Raw genomic sequence first — 25,231 nt, 5'->3', positions numbered from 1 at the left:
ATGCAGTTGGACACAGTTTTTGCCCTGAAGGAGCAGCAGCTTAGTGAGGGGTGCACTATTTAAGTAAATAATTATAGCATAGGATAACTGCAGTGAAGTTATGTGCGAGTGGCTAGAGATGCCCAGCAAAAGGAACACCAAGTCCAGTCTTGGGGCCTGGGAAAGGCTTTCTGGAGGAGGTGACATTTCGAGCTGAGGGCTGAAGGACACACAAGAATTGACTATAAAAGGGGAGGAGAGGGCTTGGACATTTTGAGGGCCGATGGCCTGAAAATACAGGACGATTGGGAACCTGAAATCTCTCGGAGAGGTGGAAAATTAGTCTGATGAAGGTGGAAGGGGGTGGGTCACACGGACCGCCACGTGGCAAACTGAGAAGCTGCTTTTATCCTTTGGATGACAGGGAACTAGTGCTGGCACTATTCCACTATATTATTTTGTTTTCTTTCTTCCTTTCTTCTTCCCTCTTCCCTTCCCTTTCTTCCTTCCTCTTTCTTTCTTTCATTCTTTCTCTCTCTCTCTTCCTTTTTTTTTTTTTTTTTTTAGTAACAGAATCTTTCCTCACTGTTCCAGCTCTTGCCCTACCCCTGACACCTCCTTCCTTCTCTAGCGGTCAGGCCTCCAAACCCTACTCTTAGGATATCCCCACCTTTCCCCAATCACCCGGTGCCCTAATTCCCCAACCCGAAACCACGCCCTTAGCCACGCCCCCGATGACGCGCAGCGCCCGGTGCGTGGGGATTCCCGCGGCCCCGGCCACTACCCGGCCTGCCCCGCGGCAAGATGGCGGCGTGAAGGCAGCGGGCAGCGGCGGAAAGTTTGTTGTGGGATTGTAGTCGGCCGGGAGGCTAGAGTTGGGGAGGATCGTGGGGACAGTATCGCGGAGTAGGGGCGGAGGAGGGACTAGCTCCGGGGTTAAGAAGAGGAAATGGGATGTTGGAAGGAGAAGAAAAAAAAAAGAGGGAGATAGGGCGGAGAGGAGGGGGCCTAGGATCCCGCGGCGGCCCTGGGGGAGGGGCCCGGGGCGGGGGAAGCACTAGTAGGTGTGCAGGTCCTAGGGAAGCAGTTGCGAATTGGAGGAGAATTTCTAAACCGAAGAGTCAAGAACCCTGGAGTTTGTGGCCGAGGCCCGACTGTACTGGGCCAGTAGGAGAGCGGTCTCTCACGTGTTGGAGGATAGTGGGGAAGAGGGGAAGAGGGACGAGACCTGGAGGATGCTGGGCAGGTTTGGTATGGAGGAAACTAAAGCGTAAGATGACCCTTCTGCAGACTTAGATCAGCCTTTCCAGAGTTCCTATAGCATCTGCCCCAATTTCAGCTGAAGACTCAGGGGCCCCAGGGACTGGAAGAAATCACAATACCTGCTTGGAAAGAAGAAGAGGTAGCGACTTGCCCGAGCTCAACCCCAGAGCGGGTAAGGTGGCCTCCAATGACAGGCTGGCATGCTCCCTGCAGCAGGATGCATGGGCTCAGAGTGATACTGAGAAACATTTAATCTGAAAAGGGCTTTCATCTATAGAGGTTGCCCTTTGCCTGTGGTCTCTAAGTTAGTGTTTTGTTTAGAATACACACTGATTTTTGAGAATTGGGTGTAGCATTGAGCCTTGTGTGCCTTTACCTGTACAAGTGGGCACTGTCAGGGGCCTAGAGATGAGGCGGAAAGTGCTTTAACGTCCCTGCCACAAGCAGTTTCCTACATGTTCACTGTATCTTTTTCGGTCTCCCCATCACATCTTCAGTTTGGCATCCTACCTGAAGTAGAGATTTGTGAGTGAGGGATGGGGCAGGGGCAGTCAGAAGAAGTCTGATCATGCTGTCACCAACTCCTGAATTCACTCTTGCAGCAGATGTGCTTCTTTTGAGCTTTCTTTTGGTAAGAAGGGCTCATTAGTTTTTCTTTGAGGTTGTGCATTTGGTGGACAGGTGGAGTCAGTAGAGGAGGAAAAGCAGGTTGAGGTTAGGGGGAAGAAACCCAGAGCAGTTTACAGTAAGGTGTCGGTTGCGTTGACTGGTGTAAGGCTCTGGGAATATTTATTGTATCACCCTCTGTCCCTGAGATCCCTGATATTTGGGAACTGCTTTACGGTCTGGATCAGTGTGGTGATGGAAGGAAAGGATTGTAGAATTTTTCTAATAGCTTTCTTCTCTTCCTTTGTATTCTCCCCTTCGAACCACATTTATAAACAGTTTCACTAGCCAAACTAAACATGGCTTAAGAGATAGTGGATTTATGGGGTGCCTGGGTGGCTCAGTGGGTTAAGCCTCTGCCTTCGGCTCAGGTCATGATTTCAGGGTCCTGGGATCAAGACCCGCATCGGGCTCTCTGCTCAGCAGGGAGCCTGCTTCCCCCTCTCTCTCTGACTACTTGCCTCTCTGCCTACTTGTGATCTCTCTCTCTGTGTCAAATAAATAAATAAAATCTTAAAAAAAAAAAAGATACAGTGGATTTAGCGTTAGAGAAAAGAGAAGGGGTCTGGAGCCACAAAGTGTGGTGAATATGGTCCTCACTTCCTTTGATGCCCTGTGGTTATGCCCAAGCCAGAGTTGGGTACAGACTTTTTACAGAAGCTCATTTCAAGACTGACATCTCTGCATGATTGGATTGGGAGGTCTAGTTTGATCTAGGACTCTGCACTAACTATTCCTGCTCCCTGCCTGTGCCGCCCCCCTCCAAAAGGCTTGCTATAGACAGACCAACCGAAATCACTCTTACTAGGCCAGCTTCAATACCTTCAGGTATCAGAAAAGCTGATGTTATTTAGCTGTGACTCTAGAAGGTTGGGAGTTTTCTCTTTCTGAAGACAGTTTGTGGACTCCCGCCTTAGAGTTGCGATCAGCCAGGAGAGTGTGGGGGGCACACAGAAGATAATGACTCGAGCCAGAATTCCTTGTACAAATTCTGGGTTTGCCATTTGTAGCTCTGTGACCTTTAGAAATTGTACAGCTCTTTTTGCCTTAGCTTTCTTGTGGTAAGAGTACCCGTCTCATAAGGTTGTTGTGAGGGTTAAATAAATGTGTTTAGAACTGTGACTGATACTCCATACATATTTGTTGTTATTGTGCTGGTCAGATCTCAGCACTGACTTCATCATTGTGGTAGGTATCTCTCTCTGGTGGCCCTGTACTGGTTTGAGCTTCTGTCTTGATGTTAGAGAGATGCGGCACAGGTTTTGAATAGTGTAGATTTTGCATGTAGTGAAAACATTTTCATTAAACTATTTAAAGTGATGTTAAAATGCCATGATTTCCTTTTTGAAATTGTGAGGTTTTAGAGTTGCCGTTGCAGTTGAGCTATAACGAGAGCAGTGCTCAGTGAGTATCTTCTGTGTGTCTGGCACTGTTGTAAGTGCCTTAAATGTATTAACTGATTTAATTTTTATAACAACCCTACGAAGCAAATACTTCCATTGTCTCCATTTTACAGATGAGTAGAGGACAGAGTGGTTAATTTGCTCAAGGTCACCCAGCTAGTAAGGGGCAGAGCTGAGATTTGAACCCAGACTATCTGGCTTCAGCAATTAAGCATCCTTTTTTTTTTTTTTTGGATTTGGTATGAAATTAACTCTTTACTAAATATGACTAGCGGCAATTTATATCTCTTATTTGTTTGTCATAATGGTTAGATTGTAGTAAACTTTTTTGATTTATTTAAAATATGTTTTAGGACCTGAGCTCTTCATCACGGCTCTCTCCTTCTCAGATATAACAACTGGTACAGGGACTGTGGGAGGGTGCCCACTGCCCTCTTAGCCAAATCTGGACCCTGCATGATTCAGCCTGGTGATTGCCCTTTAGAAAACCTTGGACCTGGGTTAGGTGAGCAGGCTGACAACGAGAATCCACTCTTAGCATACCTTAAGGGGGGGGATATATTAATGAAGACATAAATAAAAGGCTCATTTCTGACTTAATGATTACTGACAGGAGCAGCTGAAGTAGCCACAGGGTTAAATTCATAGACAATCTGGATGCCATCTTTGTTTTAAAAAAGAGCAGGTAGCAGACTACACACAAAAAAACAAAACAGGTGGCGTTTTAACCAGTGTCAGCCCCCAGTTTGAGGAGAAAGTGGAAGACCGCTCCTGTGGTCAAGGACCGTCCTGGCTTGGAGCTCTGCAAGTGCTTGCTGGCTAGTCTCTTCGTCTTTAGCCAGCCAGGAATCCCACGTGCACGATGTTTGATTGACGGGCTTTCCTTGCCCTGCACTTAAGGATCACTCTTCCCCTGCTTCTGAGTCACATCCTGTCTATTTAACATGCCCGCAGGGCCCATCTTTTTCTTTAGTAAATGACTCTACCTTGCCATCAGAGTAGGCACGCGCCTGATGTCTGAGCAGATTTTAGGGGAATGGGGGGCTCAGGATTTAGGGCTTTTTCTGGGAATTCCCAGCCAGCCCTCGAATGACCTTTTTCTACTTGTTGTGGCACTTGAAATTCTGAAAGTTAGTATCTATCAGTGTCTTTTCCCCTCCACCATTAACCCAGGAGCCTCCTATGTCTGGATAACATCCTTTATCTCCATTTGTGCTGCAGTCAGCGTGCTGAAACGTGTAATCTCCGTGAAGTACACCTTTGTGTTTTGGTAGAAGTCATCAGACTTACTGAATTCAGGTCTCTTTTTAGCAAATGCTTGAGCTGCAGAGTAGAGGCTGATGAATTTGGAGTCAGTTCTCTGCCTTTACGGTTCTTGTTTTGTCGTTCTCAAAGTCCATTTCTTCTCTTAACACCCCTTATTCGAGAGTATTCTTTGCATCTAATCCCTTCACCTTTTCCTCACCACCATATTCTGAGTGTCAAGGACCTCTGGGTAAACCCGGCCTTCGTTTCTCACCGGGATTCAGCCTCTTCTTCTTCTTCTTTTTTTTTTTTTTAGATTTTATTTATTTATTTGAAAGAGAAAGGGTGAGTGAGAGAGCACAAGTGAGGGAAGGGTCTTGGGGAAAGGGAGAAGCAGACTCCCCCACTGACCAGGGAGCTCGATGTTAGGCTCCATCCCAGGACGGCGGGATCATGACCTGAGCCAAAAGCAGCTGCCCAACCAACTGAGCCACCGAGGCGCCCTCTGGATTAGCAGCTCTGTGAACTTATCCTGTCTAGCTTCTGGGCCTTTGAGCTTGCTGGCCCTGTTGGTTGAAATGCGCTGCCCCCTCCACCCTAACCTACCTCTTTGTCCTTTATTTATTTATTTATTTATTGTAAATACTTTATCTTTAAGTAATCTCTACACCCAACATGGTGCTTGAACTACAACCCCAAGATGAAAAGTCACACACTCTACCGACTGAGCCAGCCAGGAACCCCACCCCACCCCCGCTTTGTCCTTTAGGTCTTGGTTTAAATGTCCCTTAATTGGGGTTCCCCACTCCTTTTGTGCCTTTCCTTTGTGCCTCTGTGTTAACACTTAGGCTGCATTGTAGTTTTCTGTTTACTTGTCTGACTGTCCCAAGACTGTTAGTGCCCTGACAATAGGGACCATGTCTTAGTCATTATTGTATTTTACCCTTTGGGATAGTGCAAGGCACTGAATCGGCACTTTGTGATGCGGTGGGGTATATAGAATGCACGAAATGTGGTGGGCAGTCTCTCCCCTCTCCAGTCTGTCTCGCAAGCTGTTGTGAGAAATGTCTTCCAATGAAAAACACTGTCTCTTCCCATAAAAATGCCATGGTTTCTCCCTTGTTCAGGACACAGTCCACACTCTAGCTCAGCATGCAGAAAGGTTGTTTACAGACTGGCCCCAGCTCAACCCTCTAGTCTGAGTTGCTGTCGCCCACTTCATCTGCGCTGTGCTTCATTGCTCCTGAATTTCCCACTGCTCCTGAACGTGCTGTGGCCATCCATTTACTTTCTTCTTCGCTTGTGCGTTTTACTCTCCGTGGTTGACCCCTTCTCGGAAACTCTGCTCGTCCTCTAGGACCCCACTGGTCTGTCACCTCCCCTGAGAAGTCTTCCCCACTTTCCTTTCCTCCTCTTGGCACCCATAGCACGTTGTGGTTTTGGCATTTACCATATTGTATGGTGATTTCTCTGTTTACTTGTTGGCCTCTTTCATTTAGCTGAACCTCTGTAGAGGAGAGACCCTCCCTGATCATGGGATGAGGGTGAGGGGGTGGGGAGTTGGGAGTGAGGTGAGCAGTGTGATAGAGTCTGATTTTGGAGCGAGGTTGACCTGCTTGAAATCTTGATTCTGCGACTTAAACCAACAGCATGACTTTGGACAACTGGCTTAAGTAGGACTCTTGGTCTTGTCGCTGTACAGTGAGGGTCACGTTATCTTTTTTGTAGGAGTATCGAGCATTAGAGATAATGAGTTCATGGCGTGTAGCATGGTGCCTGTCATACGAAGGATACTCAGTTAATATTTGTTTAGTAAATGAATTCCATTCTGGAAAACACAATGGGTAATAAAAGGCTTTGTTTTATTCAAGCTAGAATAACACTTTTGATTTCTGCCAGGAGCATTTTTGAGGTGGAAGTAAAATTGGGAGTCTCTCTATAGCAAAGCAATATAAAGGCTGAGGCTAGGGACATCATCAGTGCAAAATAGTTAATGTTTCTCCCCATCTTTTGTGTTGCAATGACTCCTTTGATGGATCCCCTTCATGTGAGGATGGTGGTGACCTTGGTAGATAGAGATGGGGGTGGGTAGGTGGTAGATTTGTAATATAGTTCAGGCTATGGATGACTGGGTGGGGTGTTTGAGGATTCATGTTCCCTGGTGTTTTATGGATTGAAAACTGTTGGATGAAGCTGATAGAACACATCTAGGCATTCAGGAAGCCAGACTTCTTGGCCCTAGTTTTCTTAGGGCTTTCATGATCTTGTGTTGCAGAACCAGGCCTAACACAGCTACTCCCCAAAAATAGGGCTGGTAGCTGGGAGTTCACTGTCCCTTCTTTGCCTTTTTGTTTTTAGTGTAATTGATGGGGGTGGTTCTTAGGGCACCAGTTCCCAACAAACACCCAAGGAATGTGTTTCCAGAAGTCTAGACTTCTTAATTATATAATGCCAGCTGGTGCTCCAGTTTGAGTTTATAGTCCAGATGAGGAAGATATGTTTGAGTTTTTCAGAGGGCAGCCTTCTTGTCTGGTCCTTGAACCCCTGTCCCCGCCAGCTGCCTCTCCTCTGGGCTCTCAAAGAATGTAACAAACTGGGGCACCTGGCTGGCTCAGTGGATTAAGCCTCTGCCTTTGGCTCCGGTCATGATCTCAGGATCCTGGGATCGAGCCCCACGTCGGGCTCTGCTCAGAGGGTAGCCTGCTTTCCCCTCCTTCTGCCTGCCTCTCTGCGTACTTATGATCTCTGTCTGTCAAATAAATAAATAAAATCTTAAAAAAAAAAAAAAAAGAATGTAACAAACTGTAATGCAAGTGGCTATTAACCTGTCTCCCCCTCCGCCCAACATGGGGCAAGACCTTTAACTCTGGAGGCTTCTTAGAGGCCCTCCATGGTAGGTGCTGAGCAATTCTCGCTTACTGTGTGACCCAGACTGGTCCTTCTTGAAAGGAAAGCAGATAGGATCTCTCCTTTGAACTCTTAGGAAACAAGGTCCTGCATAAACAAAAGGGGATCGGATTAGCAGTAGCATTACTAATTATTGTGGAGCTAATGCAGTTCAGTGATCTTCCAGGTACTTGGCTCAGCGGTTTCCCTCTTTAGCCTTCATATGTTCTAGTAACACATCCCTAAGCCAGCAGAAGAGGTTAAAAGCAGAGGTGAAGCTCACACCAGTGTATTTTCTGCCAATCCCCATCTTTTAGCAAGTCTGGCTGCTGGCATCCTCTTTGTTACTGACTAAGGTCCTCTGATTGCTCCATAACCTGCTTGCTTTCCTGGCCGTCGCGCTCGTTGTCTGGGTGTGCTTCTGCTCACAGCCAGGGCCTACTACAACCTTGTTAATGCCTACATGAGTTAAAAGGACAAGACCAGGAGCTGAGAGTGACATGATGGCGTTTTCCCCGGGCTCTGCCCCTTGTCCCTCAGTGTGGGAGTGCGCGTTGCAATGTGGCATATCTTTGCCGGTGGCGTCTTGGCAGGGCTCTAAGCTGCTTCGTTCGTTCAGCCAGTTGGAGAGGAGATGGGGTGAGGCAGCAGGACCGGCTTGTGCTGTGTACGTTTAGGCTTCAAAGGGGCGGAGTCTTCCTGGACTGGCCATGAGTGTGAGAGTGGAACCTCTTCTTCGTTAGTTACTGTCTCATAAGTGCCAGCTGTCTGCGAGGTGACCTTTAGAAGCTGGGAAGGACATGGCCTTCCATTTGTGAAGAGCTCTATGCTTTCGCTGTGAACTGTGTGTGTGTGGGGGGGGTTCTCTCTGAGGGCAGGGGCCAGGAAGTCAGTCTAGGCTGTGCTGGCTTCACCGTGTGCTTCTTTCAGCTAACAGTAGGATAGAATGCTGGGTTTATCATTTGGGGTACTAAACAGGCCTCTGCACCTTCCCAGGTAGGCCCAGGGGGACTTCAGTCTCAGAAGCCTCAGAGGGCTTTCCATCAGGGCAGAATCAGCAGGATTTTCCTGTTGCTCCCTAGAGAAGGCTTCTACCCCAGTTCTGTCTGTGGTCTTGGGCAAATCACTTGTCTTCTCTGTCCCTTCAGAATGGGAGAACGCCACCTGTTCTGTGGGCCTCACTAGGCTACAAGGATCAAAGGACATACAGTGGAAGAGGGAAAGCACTTGCAGGTTGGTAAAGCACAGCACGGATGGAGGGCTTTTGTCCCGTTTGTCCAGGAATTCTGTTTTTATCATAAGCATAATATGTGTCCTTGCATAAAATACCTGCCATACAGAAACATATGCAAAAGGAGAAGTAAAAAGACCCTCCCTTTCTTCCCCCACTGCCCCTGTCTAAACCCCTTTCCCAAAGACAGGGAAATACCCTATTTCCTTCTAATTTTCATGTTGCTTCTAGACATTCCTCCTCATGTATCTCTTGTAAAATAAACACGACTCAATAGTAGTACATGCTGTTCTTCAACTTGCTCTGCTCATCTAACACTTTCCCTGAGGTCGAGTAGCCCCTGTTGGAGCTGCCTTCCCAGCTAAGGGGCTTCCTCAGGGCCTGGCTTCTTGGGAGGTATGGAGAGTCTTTACTAGAGGTTCTTGCCACAGCAGGCATGCTGGTCGTCTCTGAGGGGTGGTTCTTTATGCTGCAATGAGGTCACCTGGCAGGAGTGCCCTCAGTGGGAATCAGGATGGTTCTAAACATGGTGTGGTGGGCACCATCACTTCCGCCTCATGTGCATTTCTTCCCTCTGCGCTTCTGTGCTCTGAGGCCAGGAAGAGAGTAAACTTACCTGATTTCTCAACCTTAGTTTTAACCCAGAGACAGTCCCTGCTTTCTGAAACCTTGGATTACCTAGGTTACTTGCTGTCTGTGTTTTGAAAGCAAACCAGACCCAGCTGTGTTTTTCGGTTTTGTTAGGATTCTGAAGGGAGCCTGTCAATGGGCATGCATTCTTAGCAGTCTAGGGAAGAGGTCAGAGCCTATAGGAAGAGACGTTCTCTCCTCGGTGGTTATCTCCCCCTCTGGGGTCAGGCCTTGGCCTTTTGGGCTCTGCGGCTGTTGTCAGAGTATTACAGGGAGCCCTGGGAGTAGGCAGTTGGGAATGATTAACCTAGGCTTGGGAGAAGGGCCAGGCCCCTAGGTGGTGTCAGGTGGTCGCTGTTTTCCCTCTACCCTGAGTCGTGTCATCCACAGGGCTTTCCAGACAGAAGGGGAATCCTTCTGTTTTTTCCTTGCCAACATGCAGCCCTCCTCTGTGAGCACAAGCAGTATTTGCTCAGTATTTGCTGCTGCATTTGCTGTGCTCTCCTCTCCTGCCGCTCCAGGGGTCCCATTTTGTGGGTTTTCTGGGACCTTGTTACTACGGCTCCATTTGTCTTGTGATCTCTAAGCCAGAGTGGGTTACTTCACTTGGGTGGTTCTGGAGGCTTCTGGAGAGATTTTCTCCTGTTCCCTGGGCTTGCTGTGATGGGAACACTAGTCTCTGGGCACTGCCCGTTCTGAGTGGGTGGAATGGTCGCTGCTGGGAGTGTGAGGAGCCTGGCTGCAGCATGGCCTTTATCCTTGCTCTCTCGACTCTAGGGCCAGCTCCCTGGGAAGTGCCATCCCTTGGCCTGTCCCGAGGCTGGCCCAGCTTTGGGCCAGGTCACACACTGCCCCATTGTGTGGTGCCTTCCATGCGCTTCTTGTTGCAGCCTCTGATCCCTGTGCCAGTCTTCTCCCGGCCCCTTGCCTCGGAGCCCGCGGGAGGTGGCAAGGTGGGCTCTGCTGGCGCAGGCCTGGAATGGGTGGCAGCGGCAGCTGTGGCCAGCTTTGTTCCAACAACCCCACTTTGGGAGCTATGGTGCAGCCTAGCAGCCACGTCCAGGGAGAAGGCAAGACTGGGGAGCTGCCCCTTGGCAGCAGTGCCCCCTTCCACGTCAGCTCTCCTCTCCTCGGCTCGACCGACCAGAGAGCTCTGTCACCTGGGGTCAGCCAGCTGGACTCACTGGCTGGCAAGGGGGCACGCTGCGCTTCTGCCTGGCATGATTTTTGGATGGGAGAAGGCCCCCGAGGGTCTAGTGGTAAGTCTGGAGGAGCTTGCCCTGTCAGAAGAGCGCAGCGTGTACCCTCAGGCATCTTGCAGCTTGGCATTCCTTCTGCTCTCTCTTTGCAGCTCCGGAGTCGGGCTGCTCTCAACCAAGCTGTCTGTTTATATGGAGTGCCTGGAGGGCGTCTGCCATGAGTCTGTCGCTAACCGTGCTAACCAGGAGAGCTGGCTGGTGGGGGAGAAGACACTAACCCCGTGAGTCTAACCTGGGCCAGCCAGCCTGCCCGGGGGGGTACCATCAAGCAGTGCCTCAGTCACCCCTCACACTTCCCCAGCCAGCCTGGCTGCCTCTTCCCCTTACCTCAGGCCTCCTCTGCTCTCTCGTCCTTACTGCTGTCCCTCCACCTTCCCAGTCTCCTTGCTGTGGTGGTGAGGGGGGATGTTTCTGTTCAGTCGCTTTAAGCATTATGGAGTTTGAGAACATCTCGCAGTTGCCATGCTCTGTTTCACAGCTCGGAAACAGATGGAGCCAGAGTGGGAGGAAGTTTTCTTCTCGGCTAGATAGTTGCTTCCCTTTGTCAAGTGGGGAAGATTGAATGGTGTCTCCATTATTCTCACCCAGGATAATCATTTAGGATCAACTGCAAGGTTCTCCTTAAGGTTGGGGGGGGGGGCGGGTGGCGGTTGACGAAAACTGTGGCCTGGCTGTGGGAAACTCCCTGGGCAGAGAGTGAAGCTGAAAGCTTGAGTCCAGAACTAGGTAGTCACCTGAGATAGAGCTCGAGTAGGTGGAGTGGGTAGACTTTGGCCCCCCCCACTGCCTTCCCTCTGCGGAGCTTCAGGTGGACTTTAACCGGGAAGAGCTGGAAGGGCACCTCCGCCAGAGCAAACGGGACCTGGCTTTGGATTCCACAGTGGGCCTGGGAGAGGCCTTAGCTTCAAACTGGGAAGCTGGTGAAGAGCCTGCCATAGAGAAGCTCCTGCCAGATTCCCTGCTCCTTCCAGGGTTGGAAAGGAGAAGGGGGCTCTGGGGATAGCGGGAAGGTGGATTGTTCGGGCTCCCTGGTGTTCTGCACAGGTAACTCCTTAGACAGCCTGTCTGGCTTCAGCCTCTGGAGTCTGTGTGGTAGGGGGCAGCTTGGGACCTGGAGGCTCTCTGGGTGGGCTCTCTTTCCCTTGGGCCAAGAAGGAGAAGCAGGGAGCTTCCTGTTCGGATGGGGTGGGAATGCGTAAATGTGCGAGGGTGTAGGGGCTGCCTGGTGTGTAGGGACCCTGAGTCGGGAGGAGCCAGCTGAGGGGTGGGGGTTGCCTGGTGTCTGGGCTCTGGCCAGGAAAACAAGAGGGGCCTACAGTGGAGAGCTGGCTCAGGGCCACCCCTTACCTTGCCTTAGGCGAGGGCATGGGGACTTTTGGGCCCTGCCTTTATTTAGGGGTGGTTGCTTGGATCATCAGCAATAGTTGTCTTCAGCCCCTTTGTTCCTGTCAGGTGTTGCTTGAGTGAGAGGCCAGCTGGATAGACTTGAGGTATTTGCTCAGGTGGGAGCCAGGTGAGCTCTCCAAGGTCCCCAGCACTGGTTTAGAGTCCTCAGGCTTACTCTGGGGCAGAATAATTCCCACCCACTTTTTAAAAACCTGTCAGTCGGTGCCAGTTAGAGCAGGCAGGGGGCCAGGTCAGGGCCGCAGGCAACGTGTCCCAAGAGGGTGAGATGGTACTTGCCTAGAGGGGTGGCAGGCATGGCTGCTGGAGGGACAGCAGGGCTGGTCTGGGCACAGACTGGCATCTCCCAGCCTAGTCATCGGCCCAGAGCAGAGCCTGCCGAGGCCCCACCCCATGCTCTGCTGGATGCTTGCCTGCCACGCGCACAGGATTGCTGAGGGCTTTGCTCATGTACCTCAGGAACAGCTGCATGCCGGAAACGGGGGGCTGGCAGCAAGCAGGAGGGGCACCCGGGGGGCAATGAGGGGGAGGGATGAACCCAGCCAGCTTTGGTGGGATGGGCTCACCGTACCGGGGGTTGGGGGGTACTGACACTCGAGGTAGAGAGGGGCTGTATTAATTGTGTTTGTGGGGGGGGCGCTCCTTGTAGGCAATCTCCAGGGCCTCTGCTGGGTGGCCTGGCTACAGGACTGGCCCTGGCAGGGTGGTGGTTCGTGTTTCTTTGGTTTCAGTCAGATGCAGACCCTGAATTTCAGAGGCTTGAGAGGCAGCCAGACTTGTATGGCAGGAGTGTGCCTTGCCCCCAAAGGCACAGCTTCCTCCAGGCCTGCGAAGTTCAGAGATGCTATCCAGGGCTTACAGCTGAGGGCAGTTCCCACAGAGGAGGCACTAGGCCCTGTGTGATCAGATATTCATGTTTTAGCCATTGAAGAGCAGCTTTAGGAAGGGCCTGTGTTTATTTTTGTTACTTATTTGTATCGTGCTGGGTTCCATAGGGAATTAAGGCAGCATAAAACACAAATGGAGTGTTCTGGAAAAGGGCTGATTTCCTTTCATTCTCAAAGGAATAGCGATTCCTAAATGAGTGATTCTCTTTGACTTTTTTCAAGTGAATTATGAAGAGCTGTAGTGATTTTTGTGGTGATGTGTGGCCCTTCCCTGGTGGTCTCTCACTTGTTTGAGTCGGTGACACCTATGAGTAGAAAGGCATTGTCGTAGGTTTGAGAATGGCCTGAGCCCAGATAAACTGTTGGGGCCATAATTTCTTACAGAGTGTGGGTGATGTAGGCAGGGGAGGCAGCCGGGCTCTCTAGGGCAAGGCAGGAGAACCGGGGAGGATGGAGTGAGGTCCTGGTGTGGGATTTGAGCACCTGGAGACCTCCGTGGGGCAGACTAAAGTGTTAAAAGCCACAGAGCCACACCCATTTTGGTTTCACTCCCTTCTCCTTCTGCAGGGGGAGAGCTGGATGCTTAGACCTCCCCTCCTCTCCTGTACTTTTGGCTTTGCCCTGGGCAGACGTACAGAAAAGATGGCAGAAGGAAGTGAGAGGGTGCCCTGGGCTCTTGGGCTTAAACCTTCTTGCTGTTGCCTACTGTGGGTATTTGCAGAGAGTGGGAGTGAGGATATGGTTTGGAGAAAATCTGGATTCTGAAGGTTTCTCCGTATCCTGCTCCATCTCTAGCAGTGGTGACTGCTGACTGTGGTGGCAGCCCCAGGTCACATCCGGGCACTTATCTACAAAAAGGAGCAGGTGTGAGTCCCGTCTCCTGGGTAAAGAGAGATGCTTGGCAAATTTTTTGTCCTTTGATTAAAGGCTACTGCCCCATGTCCGGCACACATTTTTCCTTCTATCTGCCTCTGACTACACTCTGCTCAGCTGTGCAGTGGGTTCACAGTGCAGGTCTGCTGTGCGTGCTGAGTCCCATTTCTAATGAAAGTAGACTTTGTTCTCTGGAGGCAGCTAATCGTGCCCCTTGGGCTATAATCAGGGAGAAGGTATTTAATACAGGGCAGGCGGCAACAGGCGGCCTGCACTGACTGGCAGATTGCAACATGGCAATTAGGAAGCTCTCACCCCCCTCTCCACCCCAGCAGGGCCCGCATCTCCTCTGAGCAGAGTTTTGAGTGAGTGAAGAATGAATGCTATGCCAAGGAGGACCGGGGAGGTGAGGCTTGGGGGCGGGGGCCTCGAGAAGAGCCACTTTCCCTTCTGGAGGCTGCTCTGGGTGTCTCCCTCAGCAGCGCCTGCAGGGCTGCAGACCAGACTGGGTCAGCCAGGGTTTTTCACCTAGGCCTCAGCTGTTCTCGTAGTGCAAACCTAGCTTGCGATCTGGTATCCCCACATCCTGAGTCCTCTGCCCCCAGTTCCTTGAAGCTCAGATTGTGTGGGATGAGGGGTGGGAGTGGGCTTCTTCTTGGTCAATTTCTAGACCTTCCAAAAGACCATTTTCTTGGAGCCAGCTCAGCAGATGGAGGCCGGGACCCCCAAGGCCGCTTGCTTGCTTATCCTGGCCTGTATCCCATTCTGAGTTATTCAGCTGCTTTCCCTGGGGACTTCCTCTTCTTGACAGGGGATTGGACCGAAACATGCCAAGGCAACATGGAATCTTTGGGTAAAGGAGACATGGCCAGTGGAGGCCACAGCTGGTGGCTGGGTCTTGCCGATGGGACTGCTCTGCTGTCTTGCAGCTCACCTTTTTTTTTTTTTTTTTTAAGATTTTATTTATTTGACAGACAGAGATCACAAGTAGGCAGAGAGGCAGGTAGAGAAAGAGGAGGAGGCAGGCTCCCCACTGAGCAGAGAGCCCAACGTGGGACTCGATCCCAGGACCCTGAGATTACGACCCGAGCTGAAGGCAGAGGCTTAACCCACTGAGCCACCCAGGTGGCCCTGCAGCTCACCTTTTATCTTCTCCTGGCTGTGGGCCTGGTGTCCAGCTGCTTCTCGATTTGTTCTCCAGTACCCCTGGCATGGCTCTCCCTCCAGGGTCTGTCCTGCCCTGCTGTGCTTCCAGTCAAGGACAGTGGCCTGTGAGGCCCATCACATTCCTGTTCAGTGCTGGAATTGGCTCCCCACTCTAACACCTCCCACCCCACCCCCCGCCGTGGGCTGGATCTGGGGGCACTTAGCACATCTCAGGAGTTGGAACTAGGGTCCCAACACATACTGGTATTTATTGACATGAGGCAGGGAGTGAGAGTGAGACAGACTCCTCCCCTCATGGGCTTGTGTCGGGGACACTGCAGGCTCCCTCACAGACTGTCTCCCTAGTGGGCCTTGCCTTCTGCTTCCCCAGTTGGGAGTGGCTCCCCTCCTCGTGGCTCTGGTGTGTATGGAAAGAGTATGCTCTGGCCAGGATAGATAACTGCCTGCCATTGCTGGCTACATTCATCCCGGAGTGTCCGCATTTGCAGTACTCCTTTCATCTCCCTGCCAGCCACTTCCACACTGTCCCTCAGCAAGCTAGGTTATCTGGTGCAGAAAGCCCTGGGAGTATATGGTGTGAGGCCAGGGAGTGGAGACTTGACATCAAGATGACCAGGATGTGTGACAGGTAGAGCTAGGGCCCCAGGGCATGGAGTGAAGGCCACTGTCCTTCGGCTAGTATCCCCAGGTACCTGAGCACATCAGTGTGCTCCCGGCCGGCTTGCCTGCCACCCATTTAGTGTCCTGGTGCCTAGAGGCCAGAGTGGGTATTAGCAAGAATAGGGCTAAGGAAGAAAAGAGGCTGAGAATCGAGGGGATCCGCAGCATGACCTGTAGGGAGAAGGGGACTACTCAGCTGCTGGGGGAGCAGATGGGGAAGGGAGCAGGCCCAACTCGAGCCTCCTCACCCCTGGATTTTGCAGAGGTTCTTGGCTCCCTGTGTCTCTTATTCTGCGTCTCTGGCAGTTCCCCTTTCTAACTCAGGTACCCCACACTTAACACCCTCTGAGTATTAGCACCCAGCTATCCAGGCTGGCTTGGAACTTTCTGGGCCTATCCCCAGGCTATAGGAGCTCCCACCCTAGGGCCAGCAGGAGGGGTAGCCCCGAGGAACCTGCGGGGGTGACTTGTTTGCTCCCCCACACCCTAGGAATGTGCTGTCCTTTTGGGCCCGCCCGGATTCCTGCGCAGGGAGTCAGCTCGACACAGCACGCTGCTTGTGCCCTGTGGGGACATGTCCGCCTCCCCATCAAAGGGGTGGAGGTTGGCGGCTCGTGCCTGCTGCCATACCCCAGCTCCCCCTAGAACCCCAAGCCAGAGACCAGGTTGCCCAGACAGAGGAGGGAGGCCACTCCTGCTTCCCCACCCTCCCTACCCCCTCACTGTTCTTCCTGCCCCAGGCTCTGTTGGGATGTGACAGGAGTCACGGCCAGGGCATGTCCCGACAGCAGGAACACATGCTTTAGCCCGCAAGGCTTCCCTAGGCCCCCAGCTCTATTTAGGAGGATGGCGGCAGGAGGCGGCGGAAGGCGGCAGAAGGTTGTTTATGCCCAGAAGGCCACCTAAGGTTAACTGCCTCCATGGGCCCCTGTGGTGGCTGCTGCCCCCGTGCTGCGGCCCTGCTCATTACAGGTGGGGGCAGAGCTCAGTGCGCCAGAACCTTTGGGGAACCTGTGGGGACCTCACCGGTCACTCAATCCAGCCACCTCTGTGTGGAAGAGGGACCAGTGAGGGACTGAGCTGGGGCCATACAGTGTGTCAGGAGCAGCGTAGCTTCTGACACTGGGCGGTGTCTCAAATCCCTGGACTCACGCTTTCTGCCTGGGAGTTCCTCAGCCTGAGTGTTGTCAACGTTGTGTGCTGATGATTCTTCATTGTGCGGCGTGGTCCGGCGCGGCAGGGTGTTCAGCAGCATCCCTGGCTTCTCCCCACTAGGTGCCAATAGCTCTCCCCGCCGTTGTGACAGCCATTCACACATGGCCAGGGATCTGGGAGGGGGCAAGAGACGGAGGTGGGCCATAGTCACCCTTACTGAGATTGCACAGTCATTGCTGCTTTTTCAGATTTTTCTCTCCTGGGTCTACCTTTCCCTGTTGCAAAGTCTGTTTACAACTTTTACACACAGAAGTAGGATTTGGGCTCCTGGTAACATGGCCAGGAACTTTTCCCAACATCTTGTGGGTCTCTACTAGGCTTTTTCCTTGTGTTCTCTTCTGCAAGCCGTGTTCCCCAAATCTCTTAATTACTAGACTCTGAGAGACCTGGGAGATGAACAGGACAGATGTGAGGTAGGATAGGGACAGGACAGGACCAGACCTATTCCAGAATCAGGCACGTGGTGAGCTGAGACCACGAGCACATACAAGACGCGCATGTGTATCATCTAGGGCTGTGCCTGTGCTTTCATGGAGAAAGGAGCCTCATGCCTCTGGTCCTCTCCCGCCTCCATTGCTTTCCCCAGATCCCCTGGGCCATGGCTTTTCTGCCTGGCTCTCCCTAGGGGCCTTCCCAGGCCTGGACTGGGTAGGCCGGCCGGGGGCACCAACAGACCCGTGCCTGACAACCTGGTTTCCACTTTCTTCCCTTCTCTAGTTTCAGGAGCTGTTGGCTAGAGGACGTGGAGGGGCCGTGGGATGCAGAGAGCCGAGGGCTAACTCCAGGACAGCGGAACAGAGAGAGCTGCCGACAGTCAGACGGTATGTCCCTGGGAGGCCTGCACCCCGCCTTGGCCCCCTTCCGGCGAGGCTGGCAGGCCAAGGGGCAGACAGGTGGCCCCTCGTGGTGGGGGGCTGGTGAAAAGAGAGTGGTGGAGGCTAGAGAGTCTTGGCCTCCAGGACTCTCAAGCTTGGAGATGCCCTCCTTCTGAGGAGCCTGGTCTGGGGGAGCATCTTCAAACCCTTACTTTCTGGATACTTGGCAGGATGGGGGAATTTGTTTGTTTGTTTTTTGGGGTTTTTCTGAGCTCACACGTGTGGAACGTTTCCTAAGTGCCAGGTAACTGGTTAGTGGCTTATGTAATCTTCACAACAGGTCTGTGAAATTGGTGCTCTCCTCATCCCCAGTGTAGGGTAGATGACACTGGTGCAGAGGGAATGGGTTTTCTCTCTAAGGCCTTTTTGTAAGGCCATGGAGGGGAGCAGTGGGTTGCTCTTAGATACCTTGTCTCACTACTAGGCCATAGCCTCTCTTCCTGGTGCCCAGGCCGTGGGCCCTGCCTTCTGCCTCCCTAGTCTGGTTGCATTGGGCCCTTGTCCCCTCCAGTATTCCCCTGACCTGTGGGCACTGATCCACCAGAGTCCAGGTTTCTGATGTCCCCAGCAATGGCCCAGGCCTGCCTGTGTGCCGGGTGGCTCCTATGTATATTCTGTTTACTGTCTTTGGCCAGAGGCCTCTTGCCCATGTCTCTGAGCCTCCTCCTTCCTTGCTTCTCCACAGCAGGTTGAGAATCCCTCACATCCAAGAATGACCAGTGTGGCCCCTGCTAAGAAACCGTACCGCAAGGCACCCCCTGAGCACCGGGAGTTGCGGCTGGACGGTCCAGGATCCCAGCTGGAGCAGGAGGTCAGGAGATGCCTACTCCTACCCTGGCTGGTAGATGCGGGCCCCTGAGGCTGGGTGCCTGACTGACTTCTCCCGCCTGAGAGGACTTCTGGGCCCCCGAGCAGGGGCATGGGGGTTGTGCTGCTGTGTCGTGCCAGGGGGCTCCTAGCTGCAGCACTGCTGGTAGGGGCAGTGCAGGCTCACAGGACAGCTGTGAGCACAGGACAGCTGTGAGCACATGACCCCTTGTCAGGGAACCCCAGAGTCTTCGTGGCTCAACGGAAATGCTCTCAGGCAGTATTGTTCTTCTGACAAGAGGCAGCCCTCCAGACGGAGGGGTCCTCACGCGCTGGAGGCTGGGACTCTCTGGAGGAGGTGGAGGTGGTGCTCTGGTTTCTTCCCACCAGACCAACTGTTCTTTGCTGTCCCCAGAAGTCCGGCCCTTCCTCCATCTTTGCCTGGTCTAACACTGATGAAAGACACACTCCCTGCCAGGACCTGTGTTAGGTTCTCAGGGGGACTTTTTCAGGCCGCTTTGGAGACTGTGAAACAGTCTCCAAACGGGCTCTCCTCCCTCATTTGGTGGAAAGGAAGTGTGTGTTGCAGTCAGTTTGCCCGGCTGCTTGTCCCCACCCTGTTGCTACACAGTGCACATTTGCAGAGCTCCGAGATCTCTGACCCCGCGGAGCATCAGGCATACCATGGCCTGCTGTAGTCCAATTCAGGGTGGGAATGCTGGGACTTGCCTAGTCTCAGTTCAGGGAACATTCAGTAAGAAGGCCAGATACTGTGATAGGTGCCATCCCTGTGGGCATTCCCTTGGTTTTGTAGATGAGGACACTAAGGCAAGGTTAGTACAAGCAGAGTGTTGTAGAATGGGATCAAATGCAGGTGTCATTGGCTCCAGAGCCCATGGTCCAGGCCACCCACCTCTTTTCCGGCCTGTGATAGGCATTCTGAAGCAGTCACCTCCATTTGGAGCGGGCCTCTTGATGTTTCCCTGCTCTGTGGCTGGCTGAGCTCTGGCTCTTGGGCTATGATCAGAATAGGGGCTTGGGGAAGATGGGGCAGGAGGTTCCAATAAGGACAAGGAGAAGACACATCACTGTTCTCAGTCAGGACTAGCCCAGAGGCTCTCCTTCATGCATGTTCTGGTTCGTTTTGAGGACCTGGAAGGGCCTGATTCTGCCCCATCTTCCCTCCAGGGTCCAAGCGGGCTTTATCAGAGCTCAGAACCCTACTGTAGCTTGCTTGACTTCTTTACTTCTCTGGAAGGTCTCTGCCATGCCTGTGGGGCCCACTCCGAGCCCAGGGAACAGCTGGGAGGCTCTGTTTTATCCCTGGGAGATGTAGCATGGGTACCAGGACTCATTTGCAACTTGCTCTAGAATTATGAGAGGGTTTGGAAGTGGTGTGGGTAAGGGTGAATGTTGGAAGAGGTTCTCAAACCTTCTGGTTGGTGTGGGAAAGGGTGATCCAGGCGTTACTGGATTACCTCCATCTCTCCAAGGCCCACTTCTGTGAGCTTGCTTGGGCTTTAGACATGGCCCTTTCCAGGGCTTTTTGGAGGGTGGGCAAGCAGGGTGGGCCAGTGGTCTGGGGCTGAGCCTCAAGCTTCCATTCTTTTGTGCCCAGGAACCCCTGACTGATGCGGAGAGGATGAAGTGAGTATCTGCTGCCCGAGAGCCTGCCCTGCCTCAGCACTTCCTTCTTAGCTCCAGGCACGGCTGTTGGTACCACCGGGCTTTTCACTGGATTAGGGAGAAGTGAAGGTTAGGTGGGGTATTTAGGGATTCTGGGAGGAGGCCTGATGTGGATATTTCCTTCTGAAGAGAGTTTTTGTTCCATGGGCTCCAAGAGAACCTGGAACCAAGGAGATAGGTGCTCAGATGGGCCTGCTCTTGCCAAAGAGCCCTTCCCCAGCTCCTGGTCCTCCTGTGCCAGCTGCCTCCCCACAGCCCCTTCTGTCAGCTACATCAGGCCTTTGGAGAGGAGGGCAGTGCTAGGCTGGATTTCCAGGAGATTAATAATAGAGCAGCCTGATTGTGCAGTGGGGAAACCGGAGCTGGAGGGCTTGGTGGCCGGCTGGCTTAGGCTGTAACCAGAGACAGACTGGGAAGTCTTACCCCCGCACCAGTTCTGTCTTCTCATTCTTCTTCACGGGTGGGGGTGGATTCTACCATGCCCTCTGCTCCCCACCGCCCCCCCTCCCCACCTCACTGCCCCCAACCAGGCTGTGTTTTCAGGGCTAGCAAGCCTGTGGAATATGCTGCCCCAGACTCAAGACTCCTCCTTTTGCCTATGCTCGTGTCATCCCTACTCCTTCAAGCTTCTTGAGCTCAGCCTGGGGCTCCAGGGCTGGCCTGTCTTAATGCTGATTCCCCTCTGCCTTTGACCCCTCACCCTGCCAGGCTCTTGCAGCAGGAGAATGAGGAGCTCCGTCGGCGCCTGGCCTCGGCCACCAGGCGCACTGAGGCCCTGGAGCGCGAGCTGGAGATTGGGCAGGACTGCTTGGAGCTGGAGCTGGGCCAGAGCCGTGAGGAGCTAGACAAGTTTAAGGACAAGTTCCGCAGGTGTGGAAATGAAGGGCCAGGCGCCCATGCACATATATCCCCCTACCCCACCCCATCCATGGGAGGTTAGCCAGAAGAGGCCTCAGAGATCATCTGATTGTTTTGGGGAAACCGAAGCTCTGGGAGGAGAATGACGTGCCCCACATCCCATATCAGGGAGGGGTTGAGGAGGGCCTGAAGAGCAGATCTTGACCCAGGGATCTGCCTTGTGTTCCTCTACAGGCTTCAGAACAGCTACACAGCTTCTCAGAGGACCAACCAGGAGTTGGAGGACAAGCTGCACACGCTGGTAATCTGTCGGGGGGGCGGAGGGGCATGGGGGCACTTCGGCTGGCACTGTGCTCACGGCATAGCAGGGGGCTGGGACTTGCCCATGGAGTGCCACTGTGCCCTGGGGCTTGGGGAGGGGGTGGGACAGGGTGGGCAGGGGACCGCAGTGTGCTGTGCGAGTCAGGACTGTCTTAGTGCTCACACTGTTTCTCTTCTCTCCCGGCTTCCCCTCGCGCCGCCGCCGCCGCTGCCGCCCTCTCCCGTCAGGCCTCTCTTAGCCACAGCTGGATCTTTGCAGTTGCGTCTGAGTTTGTGTGTTTTCTCCCTTGCCCTGGCCTCCTCCTCAGCTCAGACCTGGGGTTGCTGGGGCCCCGCCGTTTATCTCTGCCCACTGCTTTCCTCCTCCTTACGTGAGGCCCGCTCGGTACAGTGCCTCCCTCCTGGGGAGACAGCTGCGGGCTGGTGCTTGGCGCTGGCAGAGGTCCTGACTGATGTCACCGCTGAACACTCACGGCTTCTTGGCTGTGGTGGCAACAAGCCCAAGCCATTTGTGGTTGGGGGGGGCACTCCAGCCCCTGAACTGAAGATCAGAGGGCTGCTGCTGAGGCTGCTGCTCTCTCCTGGCTCAACTAGATAATCTCATAGGCGCCCCCGGCTGCCACCCCGCCCCACCCCTCCTCCTTCCTAGTCTAGCCTGGAAAGTGCTCCACATGTAGGCTTCGGCCCCTGGGTTTGTACACTTACTCCTCAGGTCCAGCTGCCTGACCTGCTGTGTAGAGCCCCTCGAGGGGCAACTCTTGTATGGTCTCTGTCCTTGGCCCTGGTGGCAGCAGGTCATGTTCAGAAAGCCCCCACCCCACAGCCAGCCCGGAGAACAGGAGAGGTGGCTGGTCTTCTGTCTGTCCATCGTCTGTCTATTCCGTCCGCCTTGGCTGCCCCAGCACCTGTGGCTTCCTGTGTCTCTGGGCTGGGGGGAGGCGGAGGGGAGAGGGAGGCCAGCTGGGGTCGGGGGACGAGGTTCACATGAGTTTTGTGCCTCAGATCAAGAAGGCTGAGATGGATAGGAAGACGCTGGATTGGGAGATCGTGGAGCTGACCAATAAGCTGCTGGACGCCAAGAACACCATCAACAAACTGGAGGAGCTCAATGTATGTGCACTGGAGGGCCCTCCCCGCCTGTGGCTGGGTTGGCCCCAGAGTGGCCAGACTGCGTGGCACGGGGCTGGCTGGTGACGCCCACCTATATCTGTAGGAGCGGTACCGGCTTGACTGCAACCTGGCTGTGCAGCTCCTCAAGTGCAACAAGTCCCACTTCCGCAACCACAAATTCGCTGATGTGAGCAGAACGCTGTCCCCACCGCTGCGAGCCCCGTCCCCGGGACTCCTCTCCCGTGGGGTTTGATACCACAGGCCACTGGCCTCCTCTCCCCTTTCTGCTTTGCCTGCCCCTCGCCTGCATGTTTCCCCTTGAGTCAGTCAGCTCTGCCACTGATCGGTGTTCCATGTGCTGTCAGGGGACCATTGCTAGCGCAGGGGCTGGCCTGGCTGGGATTTCTGGAACAGACACATGGAGAGAGGCGCCCCCTTTTGGGAGCCCATGCCCAAGGTGGGGGTGGCTATTGACCATAAGAATATTGAGGGGATTTGGCTGAACTGACCTTGTTACCGCAGCAGGCGAACTCTAGAGCCTCAGGCCCAAGGCTCACAGGGTCTATAGAAGGAGTGGAGGCGTTCTGAGGCCGCCGGCCAGTGCAGGTGCCTCAGACTTGCACCTGGTTTGGGCAGAAACCTCTGTTGAGATGGGGGGAGAGGGACGTTGGAGAGCTCATGGGCTTTAGTGCTCTGGGATAAGCTGCTGGGTGTGTTCCTCTGACTCTTCAGGTCGTTTGCCCCTGCGGAGCATCGGTTTGTCTGTGAAGCGAAGCTGTGCGCCAGGCTGGTGTGAGACCAGTGCGGTAGCCATTACTTCTGCTCAGAAGTTGGGAGCATTCATGGGTCTCTTTACTTTTTCTGCTCTTTTACCCCAGCTGCCCTGTGAGCTACAGGACATGGTCCGGAAACATCTGCACAGTGGTCAAGAAGCTGCCAGCCCTGGCCCCGCCCCTAGCCTGGCACCAGGGGCTGTGGTTCCCACGTCGGTCATCGCCCGAGTGTTAGAGAAGCCAGAGTCTCTGCTGCTTAATTCGGCGCAGTCAGGCAGTGCTGGGCGCCCCTTGGCTGAGGATGTCTTTGTGCATGTGGACATGAGTGGGGGTGGCCTGGGTGAACCTGCCAGTCCCCCTGCCCCTGGCAGCCCCACCCCACAACCTAATGGAGAATGCCACTCTCTGGGCACTGCCGGGGCCTCCCCAGAGGAGGAATCGCCCTTGCCAGCCTTTGAGAAGCTGAGTCCCTATCCCACCCCATCTCCACCACACCCGCTCTATCCTGGCCGCAAGGTCATAGAGTTCTCTGAGGATAAGGTGCGAATCCCCCGCAACAGCCCCCTTCCCAACTGCACTTATGCTACGCGCCAGGCCATTTCCTTGAGCCTAGTGGAGGAGGGCGGTGAGCGGGCCCGCCCCAGCCCAGTGCCCAGCAGCCCCGCCTCAGCCCAGGCATCACCCCACCATGAGCCCAGCCCTCTTCCCCCAGTACTCAGTGCCCCAGCCAGCTCTGCCAGCTCCGAGGAGGACCTGCTCGCCAGCTGGCAGCGGGCATTTGTGGACCGCACGCCACCCCCAGCCTCTGTGGCCCAGCGCACAGCCTTCGGACGCGATGCGCTCCTTGACCTGCAGCACCATTTTGCTCTTAGTCCCACCGACGGAGATGAGGAGGTTCCGGCACCTTCTCCACCTAGTGAGAGTGGGCTTTTGCTGCCCATGGAAGCTGACCCTGGCCCTTCCAGGGAGGAGGAGGAAGAGCTGAACCTGCCCATCAGCCCTGAGGAAGAACGCCAGAGTCTGCTGCCCAGTGATGGTGGCACGGAGGAGGGGCCGGTCACTTCCCACACTGAGGGCCGGGCCTGGGCACTCCCCAACTCCAGCCGCCCCCAGCGCAGCCCCAAGAGGATGGGGGTGCACCACCTGCACCGCAAGGACAGCCTGACCCAGGCCCAGGAGCAGGGCAACCTGCTCAACTAGGGTGCCTGCTTGCTTTCCTACCATGGCTACACTGGGACCATGGGAGCCCCCCTACCCTGCCCCAGAGCCCTCCTCCCTCAGGCCAGCACCACTCTGCTCCCTGTGCAGGGTTGGGGGAGAGGGGGAGAGCACACCGGGCTTTTTAGCTGCATTGACCATGACTGGCCCCAGCTTGCCTCGTACCTTTCCCTTTTCTTTATAGAGTATGTACTTCCCAAAGGTAACATGCAGCTGGGGCTCTAGACCTTTCTTGCGGTCCGCCCAAACTGGGCTGTTCTGGGGTGCTGACAGGTCTGTTACATCAGTGTTCATCTTCCATCCCCATTTCGTACCCACAAATGGTTTTCTTGTTTGTTTTCCAAGGGTGGGAGGGGAATGTCATTTGGATTATTAACTTCTAATTTCTATTTGCTGCCTGCTTTCCTCTCCTCAAGTCCTCTGCACAAGCTGCTGCATTCAAGGGGTCCTTGAGGGATGAGGGAGAGGACTCACTCAGGGCTTGCTTCAGCTGTGTCCATCCTCTCTCAGGGAGAAGAGAGAGGGATTTGGGGGCCTCAAGCTGGGCTGTGGGTGAGGCCTGGCCCCCTCCCAACCTTGGCTCTAGACTGTTACTCCCAGCTTTGGGATGTTTTCACATCAATGACTATTTTAAAATTAAAACTATTTTACTGATACTGCCTAATTCCTCTATTAATGGTTTTCCTTGTGCAATTCTTCTCCCCACTCTTGAGCTTTCCAAATCATAGCCAAGCTCTGGTCTTTGCTAGTGAGTCCCCGGTGCTGCACTCTGCCTGGGGTGTCTGTGGCCACAGAGCATCAGGCAGCGGGAGAAG

General features: G+C 53.8%; 1 protein-coding gene across 12 annotated transcripts; it reads left to right on the top strand.

Annotated features, from left to right (window-relative positions):
- Positions 1-717: 717 nt before the first annotated feature.
- On the top strand, positions 718-25,075 carry TJAP1 (tight junction associated protein 1). Of its 12 annotated transcripts, none has more exons than XM_032862094.1 (12): positions 718-817; positions 1,319-1,414; positions 10,655-10,783; positions 17,492-17,589; positions 18,329-18,454; positions 20,069-20,097; positions 20,845-21,006; positions 21,229-21,295; positions 21,544-21,573; positions 22,318-22,425; positions 22,529-22,612; positions 23,304-25,075. In XM_032862094.1, the coding sequence occupies exons 5-12, from the start codon at positions 18,356-18,358 to the stop codon at positions 24,396-24,398; spliced, it is 1,674 nt and encodes a 557-aa protein (XP_032717985.1). In that variant the 5' UTR covers positions 718-817; positions 1,319-1,414; positions 10,655-10,783; positions 17,492-17,589; positions 18,329-18,355; the 3' UTR covers positions 24,399-25,075. The 12 variants fall into 12 exon arrangements, with proteins under 12 accessions (XP_032717985.1, XP_032717986.1, XP_032717992.1 ...); XM_032862095.1 differs by having other exon boundaries at positions 17,486-17,589; XM_032862101.1 differs by lacking the exon at positions 10,655-10,783 and having other exon boundaries at positions 18,332-18,454.
- Positions 25,076-25,231: the final 156 nt, after the last annotated feature.

The sequence above is a fragment of the Lontra canadensis genome, unplaced genomic scaffold (genome assembly GCF_010015895.1).
Source record: "Lontra canadensis isolate GAN:19392208 unplaced genomic scaffold, GSC_riverotter_1.0 scaffold23, whole genome shotgun sequence".
Taxonomy (NCBI): domain Eukaryota; kingdom Metazoa; phylum Chordata; class Mammalia; order Carnivora; family Mustelidae; genus Lontra; species Lontra canadensis.
Note: the sequence above shows the minus strand (reverse complement) of the source record. Positions and strands in the feature narration are given on the sequence as shown.

Coding starts and splice junctions, on each gene's coding strand:
- TJAP1 (XM_032862101.1), top strand. CDS start 18,356: ATGACCAGTGTGGCCCCTGCTAAGAAACCGTACCGCAAGGCACCCCCT. Junction 20,098..20,844: donor ACTGATGCGGAGAGGATGAA/GTGAGTATCTGC, acceptor TCACCCTGCCAG/GCTCTTGCAGCAGGAGAATG. Junction 22,613..23,303: donor GCAACCACAAATTCGCTGAT/GTGAGCAGAACG, acceptor CTTTTACCCCAG/CTGCCCTGTGAGCTACAGGA.